This window comes from Bubalus bubalis, chromosome 4, assembly GCF_019923935.1.
Source record: "Bubalus bubalis isolate 160015118507 breed Murrah chromosome 4, NDDB_SH_1, whole genome shotgun sequence".
NCBI classification, from domain to species: domain Eukaryota; kingdom Metazoa; phylum Chordata; class Mammalia; order Artiodactyla; family Bovidae; genus Bubalus; species Bubalus bubalis.
In genome coordinates this window covers 52,347,712-52,368,973 of record NC_059160.1, presented here as the reverse complement: position 1 = coordinate 52,368,973, position 21,262 = coordinate 52,347,712, and the positions used below count along the sequence as shown (strand labels likewise).

Genomic DNA, 21,262 nt, shown 5'->3' with positions numbered 1-21,262 from the left:
GCTTGCCAGTGCAGGAGACATAAGAGACACTGATCCCCAGGTGGGGAAGATCCCCTGGAGGAGGGCATGGGAACCCACTCCAGTATTCTTGCCTGGAGAATCCCATGGACAGGGAAGCCTGGCAGGCTACAGTCCATGGGGTTGCAAAGAGTTGGCAATGACTGGAGTGACTTAGCACACACACAAAATCTTTAGTATACATGTCTAATCTTGTTAAGAAAATTTGACCAGAATGTTAAACTCAGTACCTTGGGTGTTGTCACCTATTCAGTTCAGTTCAGTCGCTTAGTCATGTCCAACTCTTTGAGACCCCGTGGACTGTAGCACGCCAGGCCTCCCTGTCCATCACCAACTCCTGGAGCTTACTCAAACTCATGTCCATCGAGTTGGTGACGCCATCCAACCGTCTCATCCTCTGTCGTCCCCTTCTCCTCCTAGTTTCAGTCTTTCCCAGCATCAGCGTCTTTTCCAAGCAGTCAGTGCTTTGCATCAGGTGGCCAAAGTAGTAGAGTTTCAGCTTCACCATCAGTCCTTCCAATGAATATTCAGCGCTGATCTCCTTTAGGATTGACTGGTTTGATCTCCTTGCAGTCTAAGGGACTCTCAAGAGTCTTCTCCAACACAAAAGTTCAAAAGCATCAATTCTTTGGCACTCAGCCTTCTTTATGGTCCAGCTCTCACATCCATACATGACTACTGGAAAAAACATAGCTTTGACTAGAGGGACCTTTGTCGGGAAAGTAATGTCTCTGCTTTTTAATATGCTGTCTAGGTTGGTCTAGCTTGTCCGTATTTACTTGAATACTAGCTACCACTTGTAAAATATAAATTTTATTCCCTGGAAATTTACTGTTCCTTTTCCCTTCAGAACTGATCTTTTGAGAATGGATATTAAGTGAAAAGAAATTGTTTTCTTAAGCTATTATAAAATTTAAAGAATAATATAAGGCTATGATTTAAGCTGTTTTATATTTTGGAGAGTTTATTTTCAAAAGCATTTAAGTTGTAAATTATTTTGCTTGTTTTTACATATATTTCTATTTAATTGAACATTACTTGCTGCAATAAATTATTTTCTTTCTTGTAGATCAGTGATATAGTGAACAGTGTGAAATCTGAACATACAGCCATGAAAGGAACTTCAGTGAAAAACAAACCAGATATCAAAGCATCAACTGATTCTAATGCCTCTTTGCATTCATCTTTGGCAGCTAATGCTTCTAATCATAATAGTTGTGTGGTGGATATGCTAAGGAAAAATGAAGGTATAAAGATGGCATTTTAAATAAAGCTAAAGCTTTTTATAATAATGATAGAGAATTTTAGAGTCTTTGAAAAAGTAGATGTTACATAGTTTGGATCCAGTTTCAAAAGATGATATATATTTACTATATTAACCCTAATTAAAATGATGTCATGATACCAAGCAAGAACTTACCTAAGTAGTGATGATTAGTTATTAACTACAGAATTTAAATGAGGCAAGCTCTCGTATGCCATTTGAGGTTGGCCAGCGTGTTCAATGTCACTGTTCCATTATTCTATTGTCCTAGTGCTTATTACTATCTGTAATTATTTATTTTGGGTCAGGATTTTGTCTGTCTTGTTCACATATATTTCCCAAGCACCCAGATCCATGCTTGACAAATCATAGTCACTAAATAAATAAATAAATATTTGTTTAGCAAATAACTATATTATCCTCAGAAGGATAGTTCATTTATGAGAATTGTTGATTAGCTTGTTGAATGCATGGAACAGCTTATAATTTGATGGCTCTTATATTTAAAAGATTTTAATTTGAATATTCTGATATCATTTGTGATATATTAGTTACCTCTGATTTCAGTATCTAAAATTACTTTATAAATCTTATTCTGATATATCCCTGGCATAGTAATACGTGGCTTCATTTTTAATTTGAAAAAATTGTGACAGTTAATAAAAAGCTAATCCCTCTTCAGTAAATAACAAGACAAATATTCTTTTTATTTCTATTTTTCCTTAAGAATCCATGGTAGATAAAAATAGTCAAGAAAAATAGTTTCCTATAGTTTTTCTGATTTCATTACTTGTGGAAGAGGAGAGACTTTGTTTTGTTGATTTGCTGATGTAAGCGACTCATTTGGTCAGAATTATAAAAGCTTGATACTAGACATCAATTTAAATTTTTATAGTGATTTTCTATGTCCATCATGTAAAGAAGTTTACATTCTTGAAAACAAATATGAACTTTGAGATTTTAGGATCCTAATGTACTCTAAAGCATGTACTCTAAATCCTACTTATAAGGCAGTTTGGATAAAATTAATATTAGGCAAATGGGGAAACGAGTGGTTATACAATGACAGCATCTGGCACATCGTAGATATTCAAATATGTAAATGAATGGCTAGCTAGTCTCAGGTTAACAAGAGGAGATTGGGCTTTTCCTCCATAGGTTGGAGTAACTGGTATTTTTCAAAAGTGAAAGAGTGGCATGATTAGTTTTTGTTTTTTATTTTGGAAAGGACATTCTAGCCTCACCATCAGGAAGAGCTATTATAGGAGATGATTGGGAGACTTGTTAGAAAGAGATGCATAGAGACTAAAGCAGTGGGTGAGATGGAGAGGAGAGAATACATTAGTTCAGAGACTTTTAGAAAGTAGCAGCTATTAGACTAGGAAACTGGTTGTATATGAGAAATGAAAACAAGTCGAACATGACTCCCAGTTTTCTGGGTTGGATATTCGGTGGATGATGATACTCTTCATCACGATAAGAAATACAGAAGCAAGAACAGATTTGGGAATAAGATAGGTTCAACCTTGAACTTGCTGTTTTTGAGGCACTTGAGGAACATGTTGGTAAAGATTTCTAATGGACAGTTGGATACTTTGGTCTGGAGTCTAGACGGCAGTTCTTGGCTGGAAATACTAATTTCAAAGTTAAGAATATCTAATATCCACAAGAACAAGGACCTTCTCTGACTTGTTCACTGCTGGATTCTCAGGACCTGACACTGTACCTAGGACATACATAGTTGAGAGATGTATGATTTGTAAATGGTAGCTAAAGCACCAGGGAAATATGCAAAGGGAGACAAAATAGGGCTTGGAAAATACCTGCATTTAAAGAGTCATTTGAACAAGAGAAGTCAGCTAAAGAGATTGAAAAGGCTTCCCAAGAAGGTTAGGCAAAGAACCAAAAAAAATGGTATCATATTTTTTACCTCTGTAGTGGGTATTACCATTTATAACTATACATTTATAATGGTATCATATTTTTTACCTCTGTAGTGGGTATTACAATTTATAACTATACATTTATGATGCATACATGAGTGAATACAAGTCATAGACAGAAACAACTTCAAAAAAAAGTATGTGGTCAGCATTGTTTATATTACAGAGAGGTCAAGTAAATGAAAATTGATCAGTATCCCTTAGAGCTAAGTATCCCTGGACATTTGTCAGAGCCATTTCCTTAGAGTGGTGTGCTCAATCAGATTGGGGTGGTCAAGAAAGTAGACTGCTCTGAAGGAAAGTAGCAAGGGAAGATGGTGACTGGAGAGGACTTGATAATATGTATAGACTGAGGGCCAAAACTTCCACAGAAAAATTTGAAAACCCTGAAGAGAAAGGAATGATTGATAAGAGAGGATCCCAAAATATAGGGGAAGGAATGGGACCAAGAGCACAAGAGAATAGATTAAACTTACCTTAGGGGAGAAGTCATCTTCTGAAATGGAAGAGAAGACAGAGGGGCTGGGCACAGTCATAAATACATTTCTAGTTTAGGACAAGAGAAGGCAGAAAATGGGTGGCATTCATGCCTGATGACTTCTATTTCTTTCCCTAAAATGGAAGGCAAGGCCATTTGATCTATGGTTGAGTAGAGTTTAAGAACAGTGATTCAGGGTTTAGAATGGAGGAAGGAGCTGAGAAGTTAGACATCCATGGATATGATGCATTTTATTTTTCTAAATGTTGACATTTTATGCCTAATGGTTAAGTCATATGGCTGACATTTGTGGTGTTCATGTTTAATGATTTTAAAATTGAAAATGCTTAGAACTGGGTGACAAGAACTCTAAGATACAGCAGTTACTTGCAGATATTCATTTGTTAATAGTTAATCTTTTCCTTTTAATTTTAGGTCCTCACACTTCAGCAAATATAGGTGTTCTAAGTAGTTGCCTGGACTTAAGAACAGTAATCCCTGAAACTTCTGTATCCAGTACTGTTTCCAGCGCACAAACTATGGTAACCCAGCAGACCATTAAAACTGAATCATCCAGTACAAATGGGGCAGTTGTTAAAGATGAAACTTCACTAACAACATTCAGTACCAAAGCTGAAGGTTTGAAATGTGTTTCACATACTGTATTTTGAGCCATTTCTGTATAGAAATTCAGCAAACTTATTTGTTTCAGATGGGAATTGCATTTCATCTTAGATTGAATTGAATATAAAAAGATAAAGGCATTTCATTTAAAATCATTATATAATATATTCTCTGCTGCACTATAATACAATCAGACTTTATCTTTCCTACCATGAGTTTATTCAGCAAAACTTTTTTTCCTTAGAAAAGATTAGTTCTCTGCTATGGAGTAACAGTTCTTATAGCTTGATCAATTTCTGATTTTGTAAATTCTTATTTTATGATTTTGCAATAGGAATTGTATTTCATGTTTGACAAACATTCTCTGAAGTTCCAGCTAGTCATCAAATCCTTGAAAAATGAGCTTTGTGAATTAGTTCAAGTTAGAGGGTCCGTATTTCTAATTGTTGTGATTTTTTTCTCCCTCTGGCTATTTTTGCATATTTATAAGTTATATTTTAATGTGTCTGTTTGCTCAGTGCTTATATAAGTCTTATCTGATGAACTGTTTAATTTTTAGTTGATGAAACATGTGCACTACCTGCAACTAAGATAAGCCGTGTGGAGGCACATGCTGCCACGATGCCGTTTTCTGTAAGTATATGCCCTGGAGATGAGACGTGCGCACAGGTGGCTAAAGACGCTTTAAATGCTGAGCAACTTCAACCTAAATTCAGGAAAAGGCTCTTGGGTATCCTCTTAGTAATTACTTGACACAGATTGAAAAATGGAAGCTTAAAGAGAAAAATGTTCACAGTAGAATCTTAAGTGGAAAAAGTTGGATAGAAAAATAATATATATAGTGCATTCCCAATTTTATTAAAAACACACAGTACATACATTCACATTCTCACATGAGTCCACACAAATCTACACTACAGTGCTAGATGATTTTCTTCAGGTTGTGGGGCAAAAGATAATTTTTACTTTATGTTTTCAGTCTTTTTCTATAATGTTAACTTTCATAATCAGAAATGTGTGTATATACATAGATATATGTATATATGTAAATTACTTAACAATTGAAAGAATAAAAGGACATGTTATAGAACATAAAACTTGAATGGTTTTATTGCTAGCTGCTTAATAGGAGAACAACAGAATATTGCAATCTTGAGTCAGACATACCTGTAGGATATCCTAATAATCTCTAACATTGGATTTTTTGGTGGAAGGCCAGAATTAGTCTGCCTGGTACCAAACTTAAATGCCAGGAATGTGCCTCACAAATATTATAGTAAGATTGTCTCAAGTGGATGAATAGGAGGATAATACATATATGTGGTTTTGCATGTTTTTAAATTATCAGTCATTTCAATTTTATTGCTTGAACAAGAGTTTTTATTTAACCTAACATTTACCATTTAGAACCTTCAAGAATAGTCTGTAGTTTTAGTTTTCTTTCAGTCATGATTCTGTGGATTTTGATCATGTCTTTACCTTCATCAGCTTTCACCTTTCCAGAATGTTAAGTGCTAGTGTTCTAATAACTCTTCTCAAAGAAGAATTATTAAAATGATTTTTTTCTCTTAAATCTGTTTTACAGTGCATCAGTTGGAATGGTATCTATAGTTGCAATTGGAGCCAGTTGTTTTATAAAAGTTGTTGAAGAGCGTTTTAACAAGTTTAAAGCTATTTCTCTTTTAAAAACCTTTAAGACTCTTCTGGTTAGCTCACTTTGTCATGTGTGATAGCCTCAATAACAAGTACTGTGAATTATAAGCATGTACCTCTGCTGTTATATATTTAAGACAGAAGTAAATAACTGAAGTACATATTTGTTTTGAGCTTCTGAAAACAGTGTCTCATTTATAAAGAAGATGGTCTTAAAAAGGATAAGTATAATTCACTTATCACTAAAAGTAGTTTAAGGTTCAGGAAGTTTATTTGTTAAAGCAAGATAAAAATGTCAAACTGTTTAATCTGCTCCTCTTTAGTGTATGCTAAATTATATTCAAATTGCATTTTAGTTTTGAACATTTTTTCTCCTTTTAGGTTTGGAGAATCACAGGTATTTCAAGTGCAAAGATCACTGAATTTCTGCTAGTTGTTTTTGAATCTAGAAATAAGCCAGCTTGCAGTGAATTTTTCCTTATGTCACACTAAAGGGATTATTACATTTTCTGAGAGAGTCTCTGAAATGACAATGTTCTATAAAACAGCTGGCATTTTAATGTGTCACTGATTGGAAAGCATGCTAACTCCAGCTAGGTTGATAGCACAGAGCTACTGACTTGGAGAATGCCTGTCACTCCCTGTGTTTGAATTGGCATCCCTGTCTCACTGTCAGTTGACCTAATCTGTTAAGAGTTTATTTACTTATGAGCTATTAATGTTGTGGCGTTTACCCATATACGTACTTGTAGATCACTGCATGGAGTTATTAAATCTTGGCATTTCTTGTATGTTCAGTAAGAGTCTTCATAAATTTTTCTTTCTCTGAAATTAGAAAGAGACTCCTTCAAATCCGGTGGCCATGGTGAAAGCAGGAGAACGACAGTGGTGTGACGTAGGAATTTTTAAAAATAATACAGCTTTGGTGAGCCAGTTTTATTTGCTGCCAAAAGGGAAGCAAAGCATTTCAAAGGTAGCTATTGACGTGTTTTCTACACTGTTAGTTATAAGCCTCAAACATGGAACTTTAAGAAGTAAGCCTGATTCAGGACATTTGAATGAGTGAAATTGTGATCTGTTTAGTACCTATAATTAAGAGTTTATATTAGTTATTGTATTCTTTTTTAAGGCTCTGTTTATAGACTATATCACAAGCAGGTTATTTTAAAAAGTCTTATACACTCATTGGGCTAGGTTTTGAGTCATAAATGATACAGTCTGGCCAGTACAGATAAAGATTTCTTGAAGTATCTCTAATGTTGTTACCTGGAGAGTTTAGAACGGAACTTTTTTTTAACTTAGAACTTTTGTTAGTCCCAATTTCATAATTTAAGAAATGTTAAGCCCTTAACACTATTGAATACAGTGAGGACCTTATATAGATAGAGACATTAACCTTCTAAGAATTATGAAATAGATAACAGCTCCAAAGCATACTGAACTAATTTTTTTCTGGAATGGGAATTGCAGAGAGGGAATTGCCAACAAAATGGATATTCAGGTTTGAATCTCCCAAAGATCTTACAAATGGAGAATATAACATTTATCATTATATTTTAGTTTCTCTAATACTACTTTCTGGTGTCCCACTTTTACATATTGAATCTTCCAATTCTTAGCAAAAATAGACATCCTGATTAATATTGTGTTAGTATTATGCCTAACAAAATTTCTGGCTGTAGTTTGATTTCATATATATGGAAATACCTGTATCTAAGGGCCTGGTAGCTATCTCTCTTTCCCAGAAGAAGGAAACATATAGTAAACTTGAGTTTGAGTTATCAGTTTCAGCGCTTGACAGTGTGACCTTGGGCAAATCACTTGTTTAACCTCGCCGAGCCTCAGTTTCCTCATCTGTGAAATGAAGTAACTCCCTTAAAAATGGGATGAAATATTGGCACTGTTTCACAGTGATGTAGTGATGTAAAAACTGTTTGAAAGTTGTAGGTGTTATGAGCTTCCTATCTAGAGTATGCAATCTGGTTATTTAATTTAATATTTATTCAGTATCTGCTGAATATTAATTTTTTAAATGCTCTGTGCTGGCATGCTAGTTGTTCCTTTTCTATCAAGCTTGCTTGCTGATGTCCAAAAGGTATCATTCCTGGCTAGACTGACAGTAAATCTTCTGAGATTTTTATTCCAAGTTAAATTTACATGGAGATAGTTGTTACTTTGTTAATAGTGGTTAGTTTTTTTCTCTTTTCTCTGTATTCTTGATGTGCAGAATACCTTTATATTTCTTTTTATAACCAGTGACTCTCAACTGGAAAGGCACTTTTCCTCTGGATGAGAATCACCAATTTATGGGCTTATTTACTTTTGTTTTGAGGGGGTTCATTCCATATATGAAAGAGGAAAATAAATAATGTTCACTACAACCCTAAAACTTAATTCAGTCTTTAAAAGTTTTGTTATTCAATGAAAAATAATTAATTGCATCTTTTCTTTGACTTTTGCATATATTACATTTTAGATAGGAAATGCAGACGTACCTGACTACAGTTTACTTAAGAAACAAGATCTTGTTCCAGGCACAGGATACAGATTCAGGGTTGCTGCCATCAATGGTTGTGGAATAGGCCCTTTCAGCAAAATCAGTGAATTTAAAACTTGTATTCCCGGTTTTCCTGGAGCTCCTTCTGCGGTCAGAATTTCAAAGGTGAGACATCAGATCAAGACTTAATGATTTAAATTGCTGAAACGTTGTACATGAAGTAAAACTATCAATTTAAAGATTCCTTTTAAATGAGAGATATCTAAAAGGGGTGGGTTAAATTTTTTAAAAATATTTTTTGCTAATCACTCATGATATATATTTATTTTAAATATTTTAATTTATTTGGCTGTGCTGAGTCTTTTTTAAATTATTTATTTATTTTTGGCAGTGCTAGGTCTTTGTTGCTGCATGGGCTTTTCTCTAGTTATGGTGAGTGGGGGCTACTCTCCCATTACGGTGAGCGGGCTTCTCATCATGATCGCGTCTCTTTTTGTGGAGCATGGGCTCTAGGGCCCAGGGTCTTCATTTGTGGCACATGGGCTCAGTAGTTGCAGCTCGTGGGCTCTAGAGTGCTCAGTAGTTGTGTGTACTGAGTCTTAGTTGCAACAGGTAGGATCTTGTTCCCTGACCAGGGATCAACCTGGGCCCCCTGCATTGGGAGTACAGAGTCTTAGCCACTGGACTACCAGAGAAGTCCTCATTCGTGATATTTTAAAAATTTATTTATTTTTAATTGGAGGGTAATTGCTTTACGTTGTGTTGGTGTCTTTTATACATCATCATGAATCAGCCATAGGTATACACATGTCCCCTCCCTCCTGAACCTCTCTCCACTGCCCACCCCCACTTCCCACCCCTCTAGATTATCACAGAGCTCCAGGCTGATTTCCCTGTAACCTCCCATTAGCTATTGGTTTTACACATGGTAATGTATATATTTCAGTGCTGCTTTCTCAATTAGTCCCACACTCTCCTTCCCCTGCTCTATCCATAAGTCTGTTTTCAATGTCTGAGTCTCTCCTCCTGCCCTACAAATAGGTTCATCAATACAATTTTTCTAGATTCCATCAGTTCAGTTCAGTTCCTCAGTTGTGTCTGACTCTTTGTGACCCCATAGATTGTAGCAAACCAGGCCTCCCTGTCCATCGCCAACTCCTGGAGCCTACTCAAACTCATGTCCATCGAGTTGGTGATGCCATCCAACCATCTTATCCTCTATTGTCCCCTTCTCCTCCCACCTTCAATCTTTCCCAGCATCAGGGTCTTTTCAAATGAGTCAGTTCTTCACATCTGGTGGCCAAAGTATTGGAGTTTCAGCTTCAGCATCAGTCCTTCCAATGAATATTCAGGACTGATTTCTTTTAGATATGTGTTAATATATGATATTTGTTTTTCTGTTTCTGACTTACTTCACTCTGTATAACAGGCTCTAGGTTTATCTACCTTACTAGAACTGACTCAAATTCATTCCTTTTTATGGCTTAATAATATTCCACTGTACATATATGCCATAACTTCTTTTATCCATTCTGAACAACATCTAGGGTGCTTCTATGTCCTGGCTATTGTCAGTAGTGCTCCAGTGAACATTAGGGTACATGTGTCTTTTTCAATTATGATTTTCTCAGGGTATTGCCCAGTAGTGGGACTAAAAAATGCTCAACATTGCATATTATTCAGTTCAGTACAGTCACTCAGTCGTGTCCGACTCTTTGCAACCCCATGAATCGCAGCACACCAGGCCTCCCTGTCCATCAGCAACTCCCGGTGTTCACTCAAACTCACGTCCATCGAGTCGGTGATGCCATCCAGCCATCTCATCCTCTGTCGTCCCCTTCTCCTCCTGTCCCCAGTCCCTCCCAGCATCAGAGTCTTTTCCAATGAGTCAACTCTACGCATGAGGTGGCCAAAGTACTGGAGTTTCAGCTTTAGCATCATTCCTTCCAAAGAAATCCCAGGGCTGATCTCCTTCAGAATGGACTGGTTGGATCTCCTTGCACTCCAAGGGACTCTCAAAGAGTCTTCTCCAACACCACAGTTCTAAAGCATCAATTATTCGGTGCTCAGCTTTCTTCACAGTCCAACTCTCACATCCATACATGACCACTGGAAAAACCATAGCCTTGACTAGACGGACCTTTGTTGGCAAAGTAATGTCTCTGCTTTTGAATATGCTATCTAGGTTGGTCATAACTTTCCTTCTAAGGAGTAAGCGTCTTTTAATTTCATGGCTGCAGTCACCGTCTGCAGTGATTTTGGAGCCCCCCAAAATAAAGTCTGACGCTGTTTCCACTTTCCCCATCTATTTCCCATGAAGGGATGGGACCAGATGCCATGATCTTTGTTTTCTAAATGTTGAGCTTTAAGCCAACTTTTTCACTCTCCTCTTTCACTTTCATCAAGAGGCTCTTTAGTTCCTCTTCACCTTCTGCCATAAGGGTGGTGTCATCTGCATATCTGAGGTTATTGATATTTCTCCTGGAAATCTTGATTCCAGCTTGTGCTTCTTCCAGCCCAGCGTTTCTCATGATGTACTCTGCATAGAAGTTAAATAAGTAGGGTGACAATATACAGCCTTGACGTACTCCTTTTCTATTTGCTTATTATTAGAGAAATGCAAATCAAAACTACAACGATGTATCACCTCACACTGGTCAGAATGGCCATCATCAAAAAATCTACAAATAATAAATGCTGGAGAGGATGTGCAGAAAAGGGAACCCTCTTGTGCTCTTGGTCGGAATGTAAATTTATACAGCCACTTGGAGAACAATATGGAGATTTCTTAAAAAACTAGGAATAAAACTACTGTATGATCCAGCAATTCCACTACTGGGCATGATATTTTTAAGGGCACAAATTTCAAGCAGAATTATAGCATCCAGATTTGGAAAGTCAGGGAGATCTGTGTATGCTTCTTATATTAATTTTGTTCTTGTTATAGAAACGAAAAGTATTATGCTAGAGAATTTTAATGTGTGTGTTCAGTCGCTCATTCATGTCTGACTCTTTGCCACCCCATGGACTGTAGCCTGCCAGGCTCCCCTGTCCATGAACTTTCCCAGGCATGAATACTGGATTGGGTTGCCATTTCCTACCCTTCCTAGTTGGGAAGGGGATCTTCCCAGCTCAAGGATCAATCTTGTGTCTCTTGCATCTCTGCTATTGGCAGGCAGATTTTCACCACTGTGCCACCTGGCTTTTAATTGGATTATATTTTATCCTAAGGTCATACCTCTGTTTAGAGAAGAAAAGGTCTGCTTTCAGATAAGAAAGATCTCGTTCTTTGGGTGTACAGGCAGACATTTAAGCCTAGTTATGCTTTTTAAAAGGGCATAAATTAAACATTATAGATCCAGTTAAGGTAAATTTTTAAAAATTAGCAACAAAAGTTGTAACATCTGATACAGTTACTTTAGTGAAAAGCATCTTGTGTTCTAAAGATAACATAGTAAGTGCTATTAGAGAAAACTTCAGAACCTTTATCTGTTTTTGTTTTTCTGCTCTCTTCAAGAATGTCGAGGGCATCCATCTTTCCTGGGAACCTCCAACTTCACCTTCTGGAAATATTTTGGAATATTCAGCCTACTTGGCTATCCGCACAGCACAAATACAAGATAATCCAAGTCAACTTGTGTTTATGAGGATTTATTGTGGTCTTAAGACATCATGTATAGTAACTGCTGGGCAGCTTGCAAATGCACATATTGATTATACATCCAGGCCTGCCATTGTGTTCAGGATATCAGCAAAGAATGAAAAGGGATATGGACCAGCTACACAAGTTCGATGGCTTCAAGGTAACAATAAAAAAGCACCTTTAAATTGATTTTCTTTTTTTTTTTTTTACTGAAGCTATTGTGATGATTATTTATTAGTAACTGGTTTTGGAGATTTGTCATTTAAAAGAATATTCTCTGACTGTATTTCTAGCAGTTATGAATTTGAGTTTGTAAGTTGTTCTTAAAATGTATTTGCTCAATTCTAGATCCAAATAAAAATAGAAAAGAAGCAAAGCCTCTCTGAAAATCAGTATATGAATTCTTCCCTCTAGTTATAGCTCTATTATAAAGAAAAATAGTAAAATTAAGATAAAAGCTAAAGGCTTTATTACCCCAATATCTTTTATAAAGGCCATGTAACTCAGTCATCCTGGAGTTATTGAGATGATTCTAGTAACTGGCTGTTATACACTGTGCTGTCTTATATGGTAAATGTTACCTACACTGAAAAGGTCCAGTCTTTGAGTACTCCCTCTCACTTTATTCTATATGAGCAGTGGTCCTCTAGCAACTATCTTCTACTGGACAATATTTGTAATACTGATTTTAGGAGCCATTTGATTCATTTCTTTGTTTATCTACAGTTAGCACAGAGCTTAAGAAATTAAAAAAAAGAAAGAAGCAAGTTCAGAAACTCTGCTTTGGAATTTTTATCATTTTCCAAGAATCATGGCAACATACAAAAAGATTAATGGGTTTTCTCGATTCATACCAGGTTGATATATTGAAATATATTTTTGGCCAAAGCACTTACCTGGCCCTCAGTTTCCTGATTAATAGATGAGGGAGTTAAAAAAAAGTTTACCTTTAAGGTACCTTTCAGCACTTAAATTCAGTATGTTCATTAAAAGTGAAGTTTATCCCTAAATATTTTAACATCTGTCTTAATGGATCTAATTTTGCTTTTGCTGAAATTAAAATGTTCATAATTAAAAATTCAGAGATTTTTGTCCTCCTTATCACAGAAAGAAAGAAGCACCTTAACAGGACATGAGTTTTGAAATAGTGTTTTAAACATTTGTAAGATTTTTGTAAATGCTCTAAATGTTTTATTTTTGCATTGTTTTTACCTTGAAATTGTATAAACTTTTTTACAACTGAAATATAAGCATTAGACAGCTTACTCAGGTTCCACTACAACCTTAAAGATACATATAGGCATTATGGAAAGTCTGCTACAGGTGACTTGTTTTAAACCTTTTAGGAATTTCATGGTTCCACTGTCTATTCGAATCCAGAATAAATATGTAGAGCAATAATTGCAGAAAAGACATTTCAGACTAAGCTGCAGTAACTGCAGGAGCACAGGTCTGTCCTTTTTATATCATGTAACCTTTTGCCAGTTGAGGTTGACTGAGTAGCTATGTCCTCAAACTTCATGTATAATACTCCCAGCAAAGATGGATTTAATTGTGCAGAACTGATATGTATGTATGTTCCAGTTACTAATTTAAAGTGTATAGAATATTTTAATATATAATTTTTGTAAAGAACTGGGATTTTTATACTACGGTATTTGTAATTAATGTGTCTTCACTAATTAAGTTTCTCTTGAAGAAAATATGCAAACTGTTAGACACGTATTGAGAGATTTCCAAACTCTAAAGGTAAAATAAATGCACTACTGTGGTGTTGTTAGAATACCTTTTTTGTGGCTATATGAATCCTTGATCTCTAAATGTGTACTTTACAAACAGTGTTTACAAGGAGCTTCTCTGGTTTGTTAGCCCAGCACCTGCCTTGGTGAGAGCTTCATTCTGCATTTGTTTAACTCATATGCATTGCTTTTGGCATATGCTTGCTTTTTGCACTAGTAGAATTTTAACTTACCTCATTATTATGTTTGTAATCATTTGTATAGCTTCCATAATATGTCTGATATAGGCTAAAGAAGTACTTAACCAAAGTTAAAATAAATGGTAAGCAATTTTGCACATATTAAATGCTAGGGTTTGTTGTATATGTGTGTATGTTTAATTATAAAAAGAGTAAGAATGGAAAGTTACAGTAAGTATATATTTCAAGCCCAGTCATTTTATAATCTACTTGCTTTATTAGGAAAAGGTCTGGCTTTTAACCCCTTATTCCCATTAAGGATTAACAGTTTGTTAATCAAACTGCATTAACAGTTTGCATCTTGAAGCACTTCTCTTAATGATAAGGAATAAGTTGACTTTAAGCAAAGAATAGAATATTTGAGTGTGTACATTTCTAACTATTTAGTATTTTGTTTTTTAGTTTACTTTGCTTAAATGCCTCTTCTGTTCCAGACTAGCAGGTGAATATGAACCTGTGGTTCTAAAATATGTCTTATTTTCTAGAGTGAAAGGCAGTCTTTGTATACCAAGGGATTTACTTTGAGAATTAGCCCAAATTCTTAACATTTTTTTTTATAATTGTACATTAACTTCTAGTCATATTTATCCCTTTGATAAATGGTTGGTGACTGAAAGATGCCATAGAGAAATCTCTGTGGCTTGGACATTAATAGTTAATAAAAGATCGTTGAGCTATATGTTTATGAACAGAATGGATGGAGATAAATAATAGGAGAAGTGCATTTAGCTTCTTATGATTTGCACATTTTCTAAGTGAAGATCCTCTGGTGTTGCAGTGGGTTATAACATGCAGATATCTTTCGTAAGAGGATTTACACTGAGTTAAATTACTTTCTTTACTCCCCCTAGCTGAATAAGCAATTCAGATGTACAAGTCTTTGTGCCACAATCCTCCTGGACTCTGCAGCTTTGGTTCACATAGTAGTAAAAAGATTTTTCTGTAGCACGCTCTTAGAATTATGTTTTCTAAAATATTGTACTGACTTCATTTTAGTTTAGTAAACTTTCTGGCAACTCAACTAGAAGTAGGGTATTATAAACTCACTTTTACCCGCATTAAAAAAAAAAAAAAAAAACCAGAAATAATCTGATTGCATGTATGAGCGAGCCCCTGCTCCCTCTAACCCAATCGCATAAATATAATCATCTGTAAGAAGGTTAAACTGTTGATCCATTATTTCAAAGACTTGTAGACTAGCAGAGTTTTGTTGCAGAGATATGGTCTATAGAACTGGAGATATTTTTAAAATTGCAGCATTTGTAGCATAAAAATAACTTGTAACATTGGATATGAAGAGATTATTCGTATTTAAAAGTATTGTAGTCGTCTGATCTTAAATGAAGTAGGTTACAAAATAGACTTGGTCCTTGACCATTGAAGGTATAAGTAACTGACAGTTATGTTTTCCAAGACTAATTTTAGGCAGTTTTATGTACTGTGTACCAGTGACATGTCAAATAAAGCACCTTCTCTACTGTAACCAGTTACAGGTGTTATTTATTTTGAATTACGTGGAAGAAAAATTAGTGATGGCATAGTAAATCTGTAGAAATGTTGATTTTGTATAAATCACTTAAAATGATATAGGCAATCTTGTAAATAATGTTGCTGTTAGTTGTTTAGTCGCTAAGTCATGTCCAACTCTTTGCGACCCCATGGACTGCAGCACACCTTTTCCTGCACTATCTCCCAGAGTTTGCTCCAACTCATGTCCATTCTGTTGATGATGCCATCCAACCATGTTATCCTCTGTTGCCCCCTTCTCCTTCTGCCCTCAATCTTTCCCAGAATCAGGGTCTTTTCCATTGAGGCAGCTTTTTGCATCAGGTGGTCAAAGTATTGGAACTTCAGCATCAGCATCCTTCCAGTGAATATTCAGGGTTGATTTCCTTTAGGATTGACTGGTTTGGTCTTGCTGTCCAAGGGACTCTCAAGAGTCTTCTCCAGCACCACAATTCAAAAGCATCAGTTTTTTGGCACATAAAGAATAAAATGTGTCTAAAAACTTGTTTATGAGTTAGTAGATTGTGTTTGGGAGTCATTTTCTGATACAAATATAAAGCTTCTCTAAACTTTATTGTAGCTAAACTAGTATGCTTGAAAGTAAAAAAGCAAATGGCTGCAAGAAACAGATTAACCTAGTTGTCCCATTCCTTTTTTTTTTTTTGGTCTTGTTTACTTTTAATATTTTTTCTTTGTGCTTTTCATTTTAATTCATAGCAGCCTGTCTTCTGTCCTAGCTGCTCCATCAAAATGGCTGTAGCAAAGGTCAGGAATAACATCTCATTTCCCAAATCCGGTGAATTGTTTCATTGTACTTAATCTTATCATTTGAAACTTTAACCACTTTAAACTTGACACTTGCACCTTTTTTTAGCTTCTGTCAAACTGTCCCCTCTGTCTTCTTATGTACCTCCTCTGTCTGCAGTCCTCTTTTCCACTCTCACCTGTCTCCAGAGATTCACGTAAATGTTGCCAATATGATGAAGCCTTTCCTGACACAATTTATTTCTAGGGAGATTTGACTCCTTTTTCCTGTGCCCCCACTGCCCTTTGTTCAGTCTTGTCATAGCAGCCTAAAAGCTGTTGTGCCCTTGTCAGCATTGTTCCTCTCCCTCTGCCAGGTGGTAGGTCTCTAGGGCAGAGACTGGGTCTTTATCTCTCTTCCATATCAGCCATTTAGCTGGTACTTAAATATTTTAACAAATGATTAAAGAAAATTGTCTCTTTCCATACTCCCCCTCCTCTTCTCAAATGGCATCAAAGTGCAAGGGAGGCTTTCAAAGGGAAAGAGATTTTAGCAGATTTAATAAGCTTCTGGAGGAAATACAAGCTCCACCTTTGTCTTACTCTACCCTGCTGTTACTTAAGTTCCTAAGAGAAGTTCTGAGATAAGTAAGAGATATATTACTATGTATTTATTAGGCTAAAAATGATTTAATAGGGGTGTGTATAGATATCAAGAGGGATTCTTTGATCTAAAAAGATATGAGCATTTAGTGAAATCGGTTGGCATTACTAGATAATGATTTTTAATGATCAGGATTTCCAGTGATTTTGGATGATAAGGAAAATGAGCTAAAAATATTTCCAAAGTCAGTCTCTGATTTCCACATAGGAAAGCCATGGACAGTTGTCTAGAAGAAGCTATCTACCTATTTAATACGTAAGCACAGGGAGCTGCTGAAGGACACAGCCCCAGCATACTGCACTGGAGTCTGTCAGGCCACAGTGGTCACCTCTAAGCTTCCAGGACAGAGGATTTTTACTTGAAAATAAAATGACAGTGGCACACCTTCCTTCCACGTTTCCCAGTTATACTTGGGAGTTCTTATATAGTTACGCATTTCTATAACTCAGAAAAGACTTTTTAAAAATCAAGCCTGGAAAAACATGAACTACAGCATTCTGGGGAGGAACAATTAATTCTAAAAACTGAACAATGAAAGAAAAAGCTATACCAGCCTCCTTATCCAAAATAGATTTCTGTATCTTCTATTTCTGTATCTGTATACGTTAAAAAATAAATGTTTATTTTTGAACAAAGAGTTCAATTCAATTACTCTTTGAACAAAGAGTAATCTGTCCACTAGCAATTCATGGTCCAGCAAATGTCCAGCTCTGACCAAGGGAATTATCCATTCCTCCTCCTCTCTGAAAAGACAGAGTGGAAGTTCCTTAAGAGCTCGAGGAAAGTCCCCTCCCTATTTCTCTTTTTCTTAGTGAAGGAGGGCAAAGCTACAGGTATAATAATTATATCCGATTTAACAAAGGTGTGGGTGTGCCACTTAAGGCAGCATAGCATATAAGAGAGTGGCTGAGACCCTGTAGGTCTTGTCAACTGCTTGGTCCAAAATCATCCTGCAGCCAGTTGCTGTTTAGCACTTCCTGGTGGCAGTGTCCATTCCAGTTCACATATGGATAAGATTTTGGGTCTTGCAGCAAGCAGCCTAGGATTTTAAAAATAGCATAGTGATGTCTGGAACTTTCTGAATGATTGGAACCCAGTTGGGGAGATAGGACCTAAAGGATACTCGGTCTGCTCTCTATTTCCTGGGAATGTGTTGCCAGCCGTTTGCTTCCAGGCCTAGCCCACCTCTTGTACCAACTCCCTAACCCACGATAATAACTTTGGCCTGTGTTGTTGGGTAGAAGGCATAGATCCAGTGTTTCAAGACTTTTTTTCTTTCAGATTTCTAAATTGAATACCAAAATGTATAGTTAATCCCCTCAATCAGATTAAATTGCACTTTAACTGTGCCTTGTTTAATCTGCACAATGTCACTGCTGGTGATGACCCTGGCAGAGACATGATTGCAAAATTGTTATGACACTTGTGACCAACTTGGGCACCTGTTATTGACCAGTGTGGAGAAACCAGCTACCATGCACTTTATTTTTCAATTGCTTAATACATAATGCACTATTAGGAGAATGTGCCAAAGGGAATTTATACTTTTGAAAGTCAACAGAATTCAGTAGAGTCAATGTCTTCTCAGTTTATTTTGGGATTTGCATCACTTATCATTTTATTCTCCACTTATACAAAGAATTATACCCAGTGAACAAAGTAACCGGTTAACCAGAATCATGCCAGTGGCTGAACCAACTTGGCAGAGCAGCACTGTAATACTGCCATCTCATTAGATCCCAGCTTTCTGGGAACGTAATTAACTTCTGTGAAGAATAGCTCATATTTATTCCTTTCTTCCTATCACTATGTACTTCTTCCCCACCAGTTACAGTAATTGGCTGATTTGGAATGCAGAACAGTGGCTGAAATATCAGATATTCCCTCTCTTTGTTGGTGAAATTGTATCACATAACCTTTTATTTTTTTCTTTTAAAATGTTTGTTGAGAATAAAATGATCACACATGTCTTCAGCTTAAGAATTAGAATACCCTCAGATGTATACAGCTCCCCCACTTTGCCTTCCTTCCACCCATACCACATGAGGTAAACATTATTCTGGATTATTTGGTAACAACTCTCATGTTTTTATTTATGGCTTTGCATTCTATGTTATGTATCCCTAATATATTATTTAGATTTACTTGTTTCTGAACTTATATGTAAATGGTATCATGTTTTATATATTCTTCTGTGACTTTTCCTGACATTGTTTTTGAGATTCCTATCAATGTTTATGCATGTAAGTGTATTTCATTTGTTTTCACTACTGTACAGTATTCCATTGTATGACTGTACCACAATTTATTTATCTGTTCCCCTGTTCATGGAGGTTTGGATTGTTTTCAGTTTTGGCTATTCTGAATGACACTGCTATAAGCATTCTACCAATTACAGTGTAAGCTCCGTGTGGGCAGGGGTTTTGTCTTGCTTCATCTGATTTTGTCTAACACATTCACAATGTCTGGAACAAGGCTGGTACGTGGTGGATGCTTAATAAATATCTGAGGAATGAATGAATCCTTGTACATGTCACCTGGTGCACATGTGCGAGAGTTCTCTAGGGCAGTTGTTTTCAAATATGGTCCAGGGACTCTTGAGGACCTTGACACCCCTTCAGAGGGGAGTCTGTGAGGGCAAAACAATTTTCATAAGAGTGCTAAAACATTATTTGTCCACTTCACTCTCATTTTTCACATTTAAATGTTTTTCAGATATATGACGACATCACTCTGACAGCTTACCAAGGGTGTACCTGTATATTTTTGTTTTGAAAATGTGTTTTAACTTCTACTATGGTAAATTTTGATAAGTATAAGCCACATGAACAACAAGCTCTTTGAGGTCCTCAATTTTTAAGGCTGTATAGAGGTTCTGGAATAAAAATTTGAGAACTGATGCTCCAAAAAGCAGGTTTCACTTAGTCATGCTGAACTGTTTTCTACAGCATTTGTACCAGTATGCTCCCACTGGCAGTGGTTGAGTGTCATTGCAAATGTTTAGGTCTTAGCAAACACTTAATCTTGACTATCTTTCATATTTGCCAGTTGGGTGGCGATTATATAGTATCTTACTGTGCGTTTAATTTGCGTTTCCCTGATTACTAATGAAATTGAATGTTTTTTCATATATAAACGTGTTTCCTCTTTGTGAAATACCTGTTCATGTCTTTTACCCATTTTTCTGTTGATGTCTTTTATTTCATTGATTTATATAATTTCTTTATATATTCTGAATCCCAGTCCTTTGTCACTTAAATATGTTGTATGTATTTCTCCCAGTTTATGTATTATCTTTTGTAATTGTATTGAAACTTATTGATTAGCTTGGAGAAAATTGGTATCTTTTCAATAATGAGTCTTCCCATCCAAAAACGTTGTATATTTCTCCATTTATTTAATATCTCTCAATAAACTTTTAACTATTTTTCTCCATAAAGGCCTTCATGTCTTATATTAGTTTTCTTTTTTTATATATATTTTTTAATGCTGTGGTAAATTGCTTAAAATTATACTTTCTAATCTAAGTGGTTCTTACTGATTATAGATATATTGTAGCTATGTGTTGATTTTGCATCTAGCAACCATGCTAAATTTTTATTAGTTCTTATAATATATTTAGATGTGTTTTGAGTTTTTTATATAATCGCATCATGTGAAATGGTGGCAGTTTTCTTCCTTTTCTTGAACTTTCTCCCTTTAAAAAAATTTATTACATTCTGTACTTGCTAGGACCTGTAGTACAATGTTGAAAACTGATGATGAACATCCTTGTCTCAGTCCCAGTTTAAAGGGAATGCTTTTAACATTTCAGTTGACTGTGTTTTATTTTTTTTCCACAAATGGCCTGTCCTCAGATTAAGGAGATTCTTTTCTATTTCTAGTTTACTAATTTTTTTTTTTTTTTTTTAATTTACCTTCATCGAGTCTTTGTTGCAGCTTGCAGGATCTTTCTTGCCTCATGCAAGATCTTTTGCGACACAGATTGTATTTGTGGTGTGTGGGCTTAATTGCCCTGTGGCATGTGGGGTCTTAGTTCCCCAACCGGGGATCAAATTTGCATCCCCTGCATTGCAAGGTGGATTCTTAAACCAGGGAGGTCCCTGCTAATAGTTTAATATGAATGAATGTTCAATCTTATTGAATGCTTTTTTCTCATTTATTTAAAGGGATGAGTTGTTTTAATGTTACTGCATTAAACTGATAGTTGACTTTTTAATATTGAATTTAGTTCCTAGGATAAACCCAAT

General features: G+C 35.8%; 1 protein-coding gene across 3 annotated transcripts in view; it reads left to right on the top strand.

The window, feature by feature from the left end:
* Positions 1 to 20,447, top strand: part of HCFC2 (host cell factor C2) — a 51,414-nt gene extending 30,967 nt beyond the window's left edge. For 2 of the 3 annotated variants that reach the window (XM_006077207.4, XM_044941413.2), the window contains exons 10-15: positions 1,088 to 1,265; positions 4,139 to 4,342; positions 4,887 to 4,960; positions 6,816 to 6,953; positions 8,457 to 8,642; positions 11,995 to 15,584. In XM_006077207.4, coding sequence (XP_006077269.1) covers positions 1,088 to 1,265; positions 4,139 to 4,342; positions 4,887 to 4,960; positions 6,816 to 6,953; positions 8,457 to 8,642; positions 11,995 to 12,309 — 1,095 coding nt within the window. In that variant the 3' untranslated portion in view covers positions 12,310 to 15,584. Of the gene's footprint in view, positions 1 to 1,087; positions 1,266 to 4,138; positions 4,343 to 4,886; positions 4,961 to 6,815; positions 6,954 to 8,456; positions 8,643 to 11,994; positions 15,585 to 19,727 lie in introns of those variants that run through there. The other variant, XM_025283609.2, reaches the window with a different exon arrangement.
* The last annotated feature ends 815 nt before the right edge of the window (positions 20,448 to 21,262 follow it).